The 12,455-nt window shown below is 53.6% G+C and overlaps 1 protein-coding gene across 4 annotated transcripts in view; it reads right to left on the reverse strand.

Moving 5' to 3' along the window:
• The window catches only part of HPSE2 (heparanase 2 (inactive)), a 108,727-nt gene that overhangs the window by 17,645 nt on the left and 78,627 nt on the right, over positions 1–12,455 (reverse strand). For all 4 annotated transcript variants that reach the window (XM_035311807.1, XM_035311808.1, XM_035311806.1 and 1 more), the window contains 3 exons: positions 10,993–11,166; positions 10,351–10,522; positions 2,986–3,033 (listed from right to left, as the gene is read on the reverse strand). In XM_035311807.1, coding sequence (XP_035167698.1) covers positions 2,986–3,033; positions 10,351–10,522; positions 10,993–11,166 — 394 coding nt within the window. The remainder of the gene's footprint in view (positions 1–2,985; positions 3,034–10,350; positions 10,523–10,992; positions 11,167–12,455) is intronic.

The raw sequence follows: 12,455 nt of genomic DNA on the forward strand, positions 1-12,455 counted from the left end.
GGGCAGGGCCGAGCCGGAGGTGCCTCGGTGCTGGGGTGGGCTCTGAGGGTGCTGCCGGAGCGGGGCTGGCAGCACGGCCCTGCCCTGCCACCCCTGTGCCTCCTGCTGCCCCTGCAATGCTTTTCTGGAAGGATCCACAGCTTTCTGCGTGGCACCACAAGCACCGACCCGTATTTAATGAAGGCAGTGCACTGGCTCCTGGGCAGCTGGTTTCATTTACCTCCCCTTTCATTTTAAAGAGAAACCTTTGCCCCGATTATCTGACCTCTTCTTCTGTTGCAGCTAATTACATTAAAGCCCACTTCCCAAAGCTCAGGAATTTCCGGATCTACTTTGTTGCCTGCCGCTACGGGGAGAGTCTGCTCGGAATTAGGGCCTGCTGGGGACGCGAGCAGGGCCGAGCTGGCCGTCAGCATCACACCCGGCTGTCACCAAACCGGGACACCTCTGCCGACACGGGTGGCCCCGTCCCTGAGCATCTCCCCTAAGAGGGGCACGTCTCCTGCTACCACTGCCTCCTCGGGAGCATCTCTGCCTGCATATTACACGTATTGAGGCCAGAAGAGATGTCATCCAAACCCAGCCCAGTTAAAGCACTTTAAGCAGCATCCCACGCATATCTGTGCGCTTGGCATCCCTGCTTGCCATACAACGTGGGTGACTTTCCATCCTGGGAGGTAACATGGTATTCTCCGAAGATCTAAGGGGACAGATGTCCACTGGCTTTAAGATGCAAACGTTAACCTTCCCTGCGAGTGACATGGATTTGAGTGCTGCACAAAGGGAATTGCCCATTAAATTAGCCAAACTTGGAGCTCTGCACAGCGCTTGAGATGGAAAACCAGCCGTGCAGCCACGCGCAGGAACGGGCCCAAGGCACGGCTGCAGGTTAAGGAGGCAATGAATCTTGAACGTGTGCGGGAACACCGAGCTCCAGAGCAGAGCCAAGAGGAGATACAGCTTCGGGAAGGTTTCTGAGCAGTGGAGACGTGGTTCCAGAGACTGAGGGGTCTGCAATAAACCGAGCATTTACTCCTAACCAAACATAAACTAAATTGCACGAGAAATGCCAAAACTCTCCGAGCCACTGTCAGTCCTACCTGCCACACCCTCTGCTAGTGGAAATTCCCTGAGCATTTCTAAGCCATTCACACATCCCTCTCCAGCAACACATTACTTCTGAAGAGGGAGGCACACATGCTGAGTTACATATGTAAGTGAAACCATACTAAGAAAGGCTGGCAAGTCTGCTTATTTACACCCAGTGTCACTTCTCTGTCAGATGTATTTCAAGAAGAGGGAACAGTCGTGTGTTTTCGCACAGATGATAGGGATCCCTGCAGCATATTCCCCACTCAATTCCCTCTCTGGATGGAGCACAACCTTTTCAAAGGAATAACAGATTTGACAAATTTATAACCAATATCCCGGGAGAATGCTAGGGTTTGGAACAGAAAGGCTCGTGCTTGCAGTTAGACAGCAGTTCAGTTTCCTGCTAATAATTTTCTTCTTGGATACAAAGGACCTTGTTTTGTTTTGTTTTGCTGTTTGGAGCAGAGGGATGAGACACTGTTTTGACATTTACTCATAAACAGTACAGAAGCCCAGATTGGAGCTGTGGCCATTGCCAGTCCTCACAAAAGCATACGGGTGCAACCCTCCCGAGCTGGAAACCCGGGCCGGGGGAGAAGCAGCTCCTGTGCTTGGGTGGAAGCGTTCAGCATGTGATATCCTGGCTGCTCTGCCTGCCCGCAGGGGCTGTGCCACCCGCCCTGCCCGCAGCACCTTGCCCTGCTCCTGCAAGGAAGGGTTTGCAAGGCGCCGTGCGGGCAGTTCCCTGCACGCTGGGCTGCAGTTCCCTGCGCGAAGGCTGGACGTTTGTTCCTGCAGCTCATCCAAGGGCTTGGCCCAGCCATCAAGCCCCGTTTCAGCAAGCGAATTCCTGGACTAAGTAAATGCGATCAGCACATCGTGTAATCATGAAAAGCAAACTCCCAGCTGAGACATAGATCATCATTGCACAGCGTGAGCCTGTAAGTAACACAAATCCCGCTCCAAACACTCTGCTACCCTGCTGCCCCGCTCGCACTGAGCTGCTGCTGCTGCAGGGAAGCCTGGACGAGCCGCGCGGCGGCACAGCACGGCGGCCCCAGCTCCCCGAGGAACGGCACCTGCCGGGTGCCAGCCGGCTCCGCGGCCATAAACCACTCTCAGACGCAGACGTTGCTTTTGCAGGAGGCTCCCAGGTTCACGCAATGACACAGAGACCCTGGGTCTGCTCAGAAGAAATCCTTGTGTCTTAAAAGCCACTGAGCTCTTTTCTGCAGGTCTCCAGATGGGTTTACGGGAGCAAGTGGGATCTACAGGAGTGGAGCAAATGCCCTTGCACCCTGGCTAGAAAACCCCGAATCACCACACTGTTCTGCTCCAGCAACCCCCCTGAGCACCCCCAGAGGGCTGGCTGCTGGTGACCAGCCTGGGGACACAAGCCAACCCAGGACCTGAGACCCCAGCTCCTGTGCTCAAGGCACCAGAGCAAACAAAGTGGTCTCACCCTGCCTTCTGCTTCCAAAGGAGAGTGCCCCCAGCTCAGCTTTGGGCCAGCGGCCATGGGGAGGAAGGAAAAGGTCTCTCAGGCAATCCCCTGGCTCCACCACATTTTTTTCCCCTCCCTCTCCTCCCCACCCTGTTCAGCACCTGGAGCAGTGGATGCAGCTCCCCACAGCAGGGCTTGGTTTCCAGCAGGCAGGTGGTTTTAGCCTCTGCCTCATGTACAGGTGGACACATCCCCTCCTCCGTTCCCTCCAGAGGCCCCAGAAGGAGGGGCAGCGCCTCCTTTTCCTATTTAAAGGCAGTACAAGGACAGCGGAGGTGGCTCCTGCTCTCTGCCCCCTTCCCCACCCAGACAGCCCGTTAGTTCTGCTCTGGACGTGGTCGGATCGCTGCAGTTAGTGCAGGAAAGCAGGAGGAATGGCGAATACCTACTGTTGCCAGGTAACAGCATCCACCGTGCTGCCAGCCACTTTCATGAACCTATGGGAAACAGAGGAAGAAAGGAAATGAGGCCAGTGTTATCACAGGCATCCCTAAGCACAGGGGCAATCCGAAAACAGCCGATGCCCATCCTACATCACAGGATCCCAGAGACGGTCACTGTGCTCACGGTGTTGTCAGACCCTTCCTAATGAGATCCGTGCATCCTTTAACTGAAAGAATAAATTATATTTAATTCAAATCCTTGTAGTGAGCATAGCACTGTTCTGGGGCAGGTAGGGATCTCTCCGAAGGCAGCAGCAGTTAGGAACAAGGTCTTGGATACGTACTTAGTCCTATGAAAGAAACAGCTTTCAGTAGCGATTAAAGAAAAAGCTTTAAAGGCCCATATTAGGAGTCACTTCTTCACCCAACATGTATTTAAGGTGAGGGACCCCTTCCTGGACTCAAGCAGGGACTGGGAAAATTAGTGGAAGTAAAACCCGGCACAGCTATTAAATGCAAAGATGCCACCTCCAGCTCAGGAAGCCCCTGAGCACTGGAGGATGGGAGGAAAGGCTGGACAGCCACTGCTACATGCTTGCCTTGTTCTGGTGCTCTTTCCTGGGCACAGTTTTTAGAAAACAGGGGATTCAGCCACCAGTTTGGACAAGAGAATGTGATGATGCTCTTTGGTGCGCAGAGATCCAGGAGCTGCCCCAGGGAAAGGAGCTGCGAGTCCCACAGCCGCCCCAGGCCTGCAACCCAGGGTGGGAGGGGAAGGGGAGAGGAAGGGGAAGGTTTGTGGGGAGAGGGGAAACCTCTGCTCAGAGCAGCTGGCAAGGCAGGGAACAGCAGCAAGCTTTGCAGCACAAGAGCCTCTAATCAGGTCTGAAACAAGAGCAGCAACTTCAGCCTAAATATAGATCGGAAACAATCATTCCGACTTTAAATTAATGACGATGGTCAATTATAGTCTGGGACAAAAGGGCAGCTGGACCCTGTGAAGCATAAGAGGACACTGGCAAAGGCAGAGGTAATAAATCCCTGCGGACAGGAGGGAAGAGACACAATTAGCAATGGAAAAACAATAACACGCTGTAATAGTGCTGCTGCGCCACTGCTCCCGCTGCCCAGCAGGGCAGTGACTGTCAGTTCCCAGGGTTGTTCCTCAGCTGTGCTTTGGGTCTCTCCCAGGGCCTGGTTGGAGTGGTGGCACTGGGGACATCTCCCCAGCTGCAGAGGGATGGAGCACAAAGCATGAAATCTGCTCTGAGTGCACGGGGCATCCGGTTCAAGGGGAAAAGGAGCACCCATCGTGATGGAGGCGCCTCTGAGGCTGCTCTTCTGCAAAACTCCCCCCTTGCTCACCCACCACACCGGTCTTTGTGCAGGGACTGAAAGCAAAGCAACCCCCCACAACAGCCAACATCCCTGGAGCAGCAGCAGTGCCTCTGCCTGCCCCATCTCCCAGGGAAATTAATTGACTTCTTGTTAATAACCTCCTGGGAAAATTTCATTCTAGGACACAAGCAGCACTCAAGCAGCACTCTGCAGACCAAAGGCATCAAAGAAAAGGCCGTGGATTGCTCAGTTTTCTTCTTCTGTCTCCATAAGAGTGAAATAAATTGAATAGTTCTAGTCATTTTCAAATCTTAACATAAAAGATGCATATCTAGCTCAAATTTTGCTTTCTGGGCCTGTTATTTTTTTCTGTTTCTTTTTTTTTTTTTTTTTTTTTCTGCCATTTTATTGAGGTTTTCACAGAAGGAAGACCAAAATTTCCTGCTAAAGCTTAGGGCCCTGCCTTAATGATGGAATTGTGCCTGGGGCATCCCAGGTAACTTGGTTGTTGGCCTCTACCCTCCAGAGTGAACCGAGATCAGCTCAACAGCCAGCAAGTTGTACTGCTGGGGCTGGAAATGAAAGCCCAGGGCAGGTGGACACCAAGCGATGCACAGGTACTCAAAAATCTGCAGCTCAGGAATACAGATGTTATTAATCCCTTTATTCCTCTAGCACCTGTACTGCTCGAGCCATGGATTTTGAGGCCAGCGAAGCTCTGTACAGCCCCGCAGTCCGACCGGTGCTGGCACACGTCTGCCTGGGATTTCCTGGACTGCACGATGCGCACATGTGCAGCACCACGCAGGCAGAGCGATCCAGAGGCTTCCGGCATGGATCAGCTCCCCTGCACATGTGCCGCCCAGATGCTCCATGCCGGTGCAGTAAATCTGCCATCTTCCCGAGGCTGGGCTCTGCGAGCACCGACCGACGCCGCGGGGCACGTGCAGAGAATCCCCCCTAGGAGCAGAGGGACGAGCGTGGTGTTGGGGGACACGGGCAGTGCCTGGAGCACGTCCCGTAATTCAGGTGGCAGCCCCAGATACTGCAACGTGCCTGGCTGGGCTTCCACACAGCAAGTTTAAGAGTCCTCTAAATCTGGTGGGGCTCATATCAGATACCCAGAGCAGCTGGCAGCCCAGAAGAGTACTGCTGGTGTGACACGGGGCATTGCCTCGAGGCCAGGGCAGGCACGAGGATGGGGCAGGAGGGCTGCTGCACTGCCTCTGTCCCCAAACCTCTGTGCTGTGAAAGCACCCCTCGTGTCTGACCTCTTAGAGCACCTCCCCAGGCACATCACAGCCTTCATCTGAACGTGGGCACGTCTCGGGAATACATCTCCTGTCCTGATCCAGTACTCGCCAGTCCCCGAGCACCCACTGCAACCTTAAGCAAATTGCTCCCATGGTTAATTAGCCTCCAAGTATGTTATTCCTCATCTGAATGTGTCTGGCTTCAGCCTCCAGCCACTGGAACTTCCTAGGCTTATTCCTGATACATTAAAGAGCCATCTGCATTTGGAAATCTCTTTCCCATGAAGGTAATTGCAGATTGTCAACCTTGAAATAAAATTAAAAAAAAATAAAAAAGTGATCCTGTAACAGAGAATACAGCTGCACGAGGCAGACAAATCACCATCTCGCAGCCCCCAGGTGGTTCAGCATGTCCCAGCTCCCAGAGCTGGACGTAACAAACATGGCTTATTGCATCTCTGACTCCTTGGAGTACTATAAAAGCAAATTGTGCCAGGGCTTTGCCACCAGAAGAGCAGCTCTGGAAAGCTGGGGCCAGCATCAGGCTCTGGAGTAGATCCCACTGGGGACTATGTTAAACCTGCTGCGATATCATGTTCTCTTTCTGCTCAGCAAGACCTTCCTGCAACCAACACGCCGTGCCTCAGGGCTGGCCAAGCCTTCTGGCAGAAAGAGCTTTGGTGAGGGCAGCACCACCCAGCTGTGCAACGTGCACCCCAGGGCCCCCAGGGGCTGCATTGCACCGCGGCACTGCATTACCACTGGCACGTATCCCCACCATCAGTTTGTCCAGTCCCTTTCTGATCACACACTGGTGACAACTCCTGCAATGCCATGGCACACGGTGTCAAAAAGCCTTCCAAAGCTTCCTTCCAACCCGCTGCCTGAATTGTAGGAGAAAGCACAACCCACTTAATCCCCCCTCACGTGGTGGACATCACATACCTCCGCACACCCTTGGCTCCTCTCTGCTACCTTTCTGGTTCTATTACATCTTTTCTGAGATTGAATGACCGAGATTGTAGATAGCAGCCAGGACGAAGGTATGCCATGTACCTATGCAGCAGTATAATCTCATTTATGTCTTTTCCTACCAGCTCATTGTCCCTATACCGGTGACAGCGATTTTGGCTCGCCAGCCAGATCAAGTTTCAGTCACAAAAATTGCCTTAAATCTTTCCCCCGAAAAAGCAACAGCTAGATCCTTTGATTATATCTCAGATCTCCATTTCTGCTGCAAAACCAACTGCAAAATGCCTCACCACATCCCTCACATCGCAGTTCAATGTATTTATGAATGCATTCATTCACAAGCTTAACGCTACCCAAGTTTGAGTTTACACTGCAGCATCCTTCCCTTTATATCATTAATTCCTCATCCCGTGGCTTGATTTTTTTTTACATAAAATTCCTGCTCTGGACCTATTCAATATCCTGGTACAGCCTGTGCCACACGCCTTGCTGTAGCTTGGAAAAGGGTGAAGCTGCGGTGCTTGTGTGGCAGAGAGGGCAGAAGCCCTTGTCAGCAAGAGGACAGGCCAAATATCGATGTTTCAGTGGTGCCTGCCTGCCCCTGTCCTGCTACTGCACCCCCAGACACGGCAGAAAGTCACAACTCGATGCCTGTGAGTGTCCAGTGCAGAACTAGGCTCCTCCAGACGAGGAACAATAAATGAGAAGACCCCCAGCCATATCTGTGCAGACATGTCTGCCTGAGATCTGTACCAAATGTCGTGAGCTTTAACACATGTTAGCATCTCTTCTAATCTCCTAATAGCTTTCCCTCGTGTTTCTGCTCTTCCAGCACTGAAATTGTGATTCAGTGATGCATTAACCTTTGTGTCTGATTCCTGATCTGCTGTTAAAATCTATGTTAATTCCTTAAAATCCTACTTTTTTTAAAAAAAAAATTCTGAGCAGTTCTGGGATGCCTGTACCTACAGACGCCATAGGTAGCTAAGGTGGTCTGCTCTCCGACAGCTCAGGCTGCATGAATGGTCTAATTAACACCTCATCAAACTCAACCCTGAGCTGTGTCTGGACAAATTCCCGCTTGCACCTGCGCACTCACAGGACACCGTGCCTACCCGCCTGTGCAGCAGGGCCACAGCAGCTCTGGCACCGCAGAGCCCGTCCCTGCGGCAGCAGTTCGGGGCTGGTCTGCAGGACGGGGCAGCCTGCAGTGGTGCTGGCACTCATGGTGGCACTGTGGCCACTCTGAGCCTTTGCCCCGGGCAGGGTGGTGCAGGAGCTCCACAGCAAAGGGGAAATGTAATTTTATGTAGTGCTTTGCAGTGAGATGTTTTTCTGGGTTTCAGCACTTCAGGTAGACCTGGAGGCTTTCCCTGGGGAACGCCTAATGCCACCTTCTGTGTTCTTCTACTGCTGGCAGCCCATTCCATGGCTCTCCCTGAGCTCTTCTTGCCCACTTCAGCTCATTTCCCACCAAAATTCACTCCTGCACTTTGTGTGATAGGGCACTGCTTGCCTAGCAAGCCAGCCGCCCATCCTGTCTTCTGCACAGGGATGTCTCATCTCCAGCCTTAGTGCTCACATCATAACCTTCAGTTTGGCTTCTCTCTTCCTAGCTGATTCACTTCTGCTGTTGACCACATTTAAAAAATAAAATTCCTAAATTCCTAAATTCCTCCTCCTCTCTCCTGCCTGCTGGCTTTGCGGGGCTCCCCCAGGATCTCCAGGGGCACGCCTTGGCTGTGCCAGCTCCAGGCACAGGGTAAGTCACATCCCGTGGACCAGCTCTGGGCTGCTCCTGCAGCAGGCAGGCAGCTCTCGGTAGCACAGACCCAGAGTACTGAAGAGACCTCGGGGAGCTGCTGGGAACAAAGCTCAGGCTCTCAGGCAGCTTAGGCACCGGGTTTTATTTGTCTGTCTTGTTGTAACTCTGGTTCTGAATACTGCAAATGAATGTTTAACCCTGTGTCTTCATTTAATTTGACATTTAATTAAGGCCGTAGAGGCACGTGATGCTTGCTATAGGGACACGAGGCGGTCCCACAGGGGAGAGAAGCACTTTGAGCAGTGGGGACCAGCGTCACCCTGGCAGGCAGGGATGGCAGTGGAGTCATAGCATGCAGCTCAGAGGACAGACGTGCTCCTTACAGCTCTTTTAGACTAGCGTGGGGGTCTGGAGAGCCCCCTCCACCCAGCTCACACCCTACCTCTTACGCACCTCCTTCCCTTCTGTCCGAGGCTGGGTTGCTGCCGTCCTTCCCATCCCATGGCACACCACAGCCCCGCTCCTAGGTCACTTCCCCTTCTCGGAGAGCTGCTTGGCTCTCATCCCCGTTGTTTCCCTTACTCAGCCCGCTCCTCCTGGCGCTAATAGGCTTCCTGCTGCTCGAGGCTACTACAGCACTTTGCAGCGTGCTGAGCTGACCCCTGGGGCTGCAGCCAGCGGTGCGCCCGCGTGGCATCAGCGTGTCCGCGGCCGTGGTGCTGGAGCTGCTGTCAGCACGAGGGATGCTGGCGTGGCAGCTGGGCCAACCAGCTTCAGGGGCTCCGTGTGCTGCTGCAGCAGAGCTGAGAATCTGGCCCTCGCTCGCTGCCTGCCTCGCCGGGGACCGCATCAGTGTGCTGTTTATTGTTTCTGCCAGATCATTCATGCAGATGTTAATGAATGCGAGACCCAGCTTTGCTCCCCACAGAGCCCCTTCCACACCTCCCCCTGCCCAGCCCTCTGCGCTGGAGTTTCTGTTTACAGTCCTGCAGGGAATTTCCCCTCTGCTGGATGGTCTTCGAGCCCCCACGGCCCAAATTTCTGCTGCCAGCAGGCTCCCACACCTCTCTGGTTCCTGTAGCTGTCCAATGTCACCTCCAGGTGTCTGAGTCCCTCTGTCACCATTCCTTCTCCCCGCCCTTCCCTCTGGCCTCCCCACACTCGAGACCTGCCAGTTGTCCTACCCATTACTTCCAGCATACAAAGAGCACACCCACCTCCCAGCATCTCCGTCAGATCCTGAGTGCCATTTTTACCTAAAGGGATGAAAAACTAATCAAGAATCTAAAGCCGGAGGGTCAGTGTCACCAATGGAAATCACAGGGGTTTGATTCTGGGACGTGCTTCCTGGAGCAGCATCGCGGCACTGAGTGGTACCCAGGTACAACACGATAGGCAAGCCTTTCCTCGAGGGGCAGAGGGACGGGAGAAAAGGGCATGTCCCAGACAGGTCATGAACTCTGCTGGTGAAAGGGATTTGAATCTCTGTGCCACAACTGGGAAAACTGTTTATGTAGCCCGGTCAGAATCAATGTGAGTAATCATGAGAAATAACACCGTGACAGTGGCTCTGTGCCATGCATTGTTCACTGCTCTGTATGGCTTCTCCTGGCTAGGAAGGAGCAGAGGGTTTGCGCAGCGAAGAAGGGTGCTACAGGCTCTCCCTCTGCACAGATGGGGAAAGCACAGGGAGAAGAAACCTCCAAATGGGAAGAGTGAAGTGCCCAGGAGCCAACATATGCACTGGCAAGAGGTGCCATGACCCAGCTCCTGGCACTGAGACCCACAGGCGTGTGGCAGCCCCCACCCACGTCCCTGCATTGTCTTCACATCCCAACGAGGCAGGCACCTCAGTCTGTCTGTAATTCCCCCAAAATCCCACCAAGGACCTTTGTGAAAGCAGACAACCACATCCCCAAGCCCCTGGTGCAGAATTGGCTGAGCTGTCCTGGCAGCTGCTGGGAAGCCAAAGAGCATGTCTGCCTGGCAAGTGGCATCAGGAGAGTTTTCTGGTCCCTTCTGGGTCAAAGTAATGTCACTTACCCTTCCAGGAGACCAATGACATTCTTTCTGGGTCTTCCGATGTTTGGCCCGTAGAGGTTTGCTCTGGAATAAGTGCGGATAAGCTGCAGCAGGCTTCTCAGCTGGATGTAGTCCTTCCCCAGCTGGCTGCCGTTCACTGAGCGGCCGATCAGGGCCCGGTAGTTGTTGGGCTCTGGGCAAACGAGAACAGACAGACAAGGCTTGCCAGCTCTGCTCTCCCATCCCCAGTGCTGGAGAGTGCTCACGAGCTGTCACATAGGAGCAGCCAGGAGCGGCTGGGGTGCTGTGGGGACCTGCACCTTGGTGTCACTCCCCTGTCCCCATGGGGTGCCTGTGCCCCAGCACAGCAGCTGCCATAGGAGCCCATGCAGCTGCTGCTCTGCCCACCCCAGGACCAGCTGTGCCCAGCAGCTGAGGCAGCAGGAACACTTCTTTTATTCATACCAACCCAACAAAACTTCCAGCTGATGTCCTAACACAAACCAGGTCTGTCCTAGCACTGCACTGCCTTACAGAGGGGACCTCCAAATCCCTCTGAACCAACTGGCCAAGTGTCCCGGGACCTGCCAACACCCCCTTCCAAAGGGAGCAGGGCTCTGCTGTGGCGTGCAGCGCCCCGGGGCTCCCTGTTCCCACACCCACCGTTGCCCAGCTCCCAGGAGATGTTGTATTTCTTGCTGGCGCTGTACTTGAGCAGGCTGAGCGCGTTGGAGCTGTTCCAGGAGTTGTTGGGATTTCGGCGCAGGGCATTCAGCGCAAAGATCAGGTGAAGGCCAGAGCAGTCAGCAAAGTTATAGAGTTTGTCTAGAGACCTGGCTGGGAAGAAACAAAACACAGCTTGTAGTTCAAAGGAAAGCAAGATTCAGGGAGGTTCAAATGATCCTGCTGTTTGTCAGGCCTCGGCTTCTGTGTGGCTGAGCCAGGGTCAGATGCCATCCCCGCGACTTCTGTAACCACAGAAATGCACCTGACCTTGGAGCCCGGGGTATGATTCCCAGCGTGGGCTGAACGACACCTGGATGCCCTCCACCACCGTGTCAGAGCTAGGGGCTGTGTTACCAGAGTCAAGGGACTTTGTAATGTCCCTTTTCATCGGCTCCTGGCAAGGGAGGCTCAGCCTCTCCTCTGCTTATCCTGCCTGGCAGCCCTTTTGGAGCAGACCTCTGCAGAGCCTGGGGAGGACGGGGGGAGACCTGCAGGAGGAACCACCGGCGTGGCAGCCCGCTCACAGCCACATCTACAATCTGTAACAGCCTGCACTGCTGGGACACAGCACGAGGGACACGGTGACAGCCACGAGCTGCCTGCACCAGGCAGGATGAGCACACGCAGCCCTACGTCTGCCGTCACCCTGTCACCTCTCCTGGCCACCGAGAGCCTCGGCTAACGCGGGGCAGTCCCCGAGGCCTGAGGAGAATGAACTGATTTTTCCAGCGGTGCTGTAGGGGGTCAGAGAAACCAGTTAGCCGAGTGGTTAGTGTTTAATGGATCACAGCAAAGGCATGGGAAGAAGAAAGAAAAATGTGGAAAATAAATAATCCTCGTACAGCCTTTTTTTCCTAAATGCTACTGGTTGTTTGAGTGAAAAGTAGCTGAGTTAGATTAACCTAATGTATTTATCCCGCTGGCTCAGGCATATTAGCTGGTTTTCTGGATGTTTAGTGGATTAGAGACAGATACAGTTACTTAATACTCATTTACTTCAGACCTCCAGGCAAAAAGCTGTGCTTGAAATGGAATTGCTATGGAGAGGATAAGATAGACACCTCGACGGCAACACAAGGACAGCCAAAAGGTGTCACCTGCAGCTCCCCTGATAAAAAAAAGAAATCTTTTCACCGTGCAAAACAGCCCTCGTTCTTAAATGCTACAGGAGGAATTTTATTCATCGTTAGGAGCCTCTGCAGAGGACTGGGAATTGATTTTCCATGCATCCACCAGAGGAAACAAGCCATCGGTTTAACCCAGGCCAGGCCCTGCCACTGTGAAATGATATTTTCCCCATGACACTTGTTTCGTTTCTGTGTGCCGGCACACAGAGATGCCACGTGCGTTTCATCCTCTGCCATGACTTTCCAGGCTGGAAACCTCCATGGAGAAGGGCA

Source organism: Oxyura jamaicensis, assembly GCF_011077185.1.
Source record: "Oxyura jamaicensis isolate SHBP4307 breed ruddy duck chromosome 6 unlocalized genomic scaffold, BPBGC_Ojam_1.0 oxy6_random_OJ55, whole genome shotgun sequence".
In the NCBI taxonomy this organism is placed as follows: Eukaryota; Metazoa; Chordata; class Aves; order Anseriformes; family Anatidae; genus Oxyura; species Oxyura jamaicensis.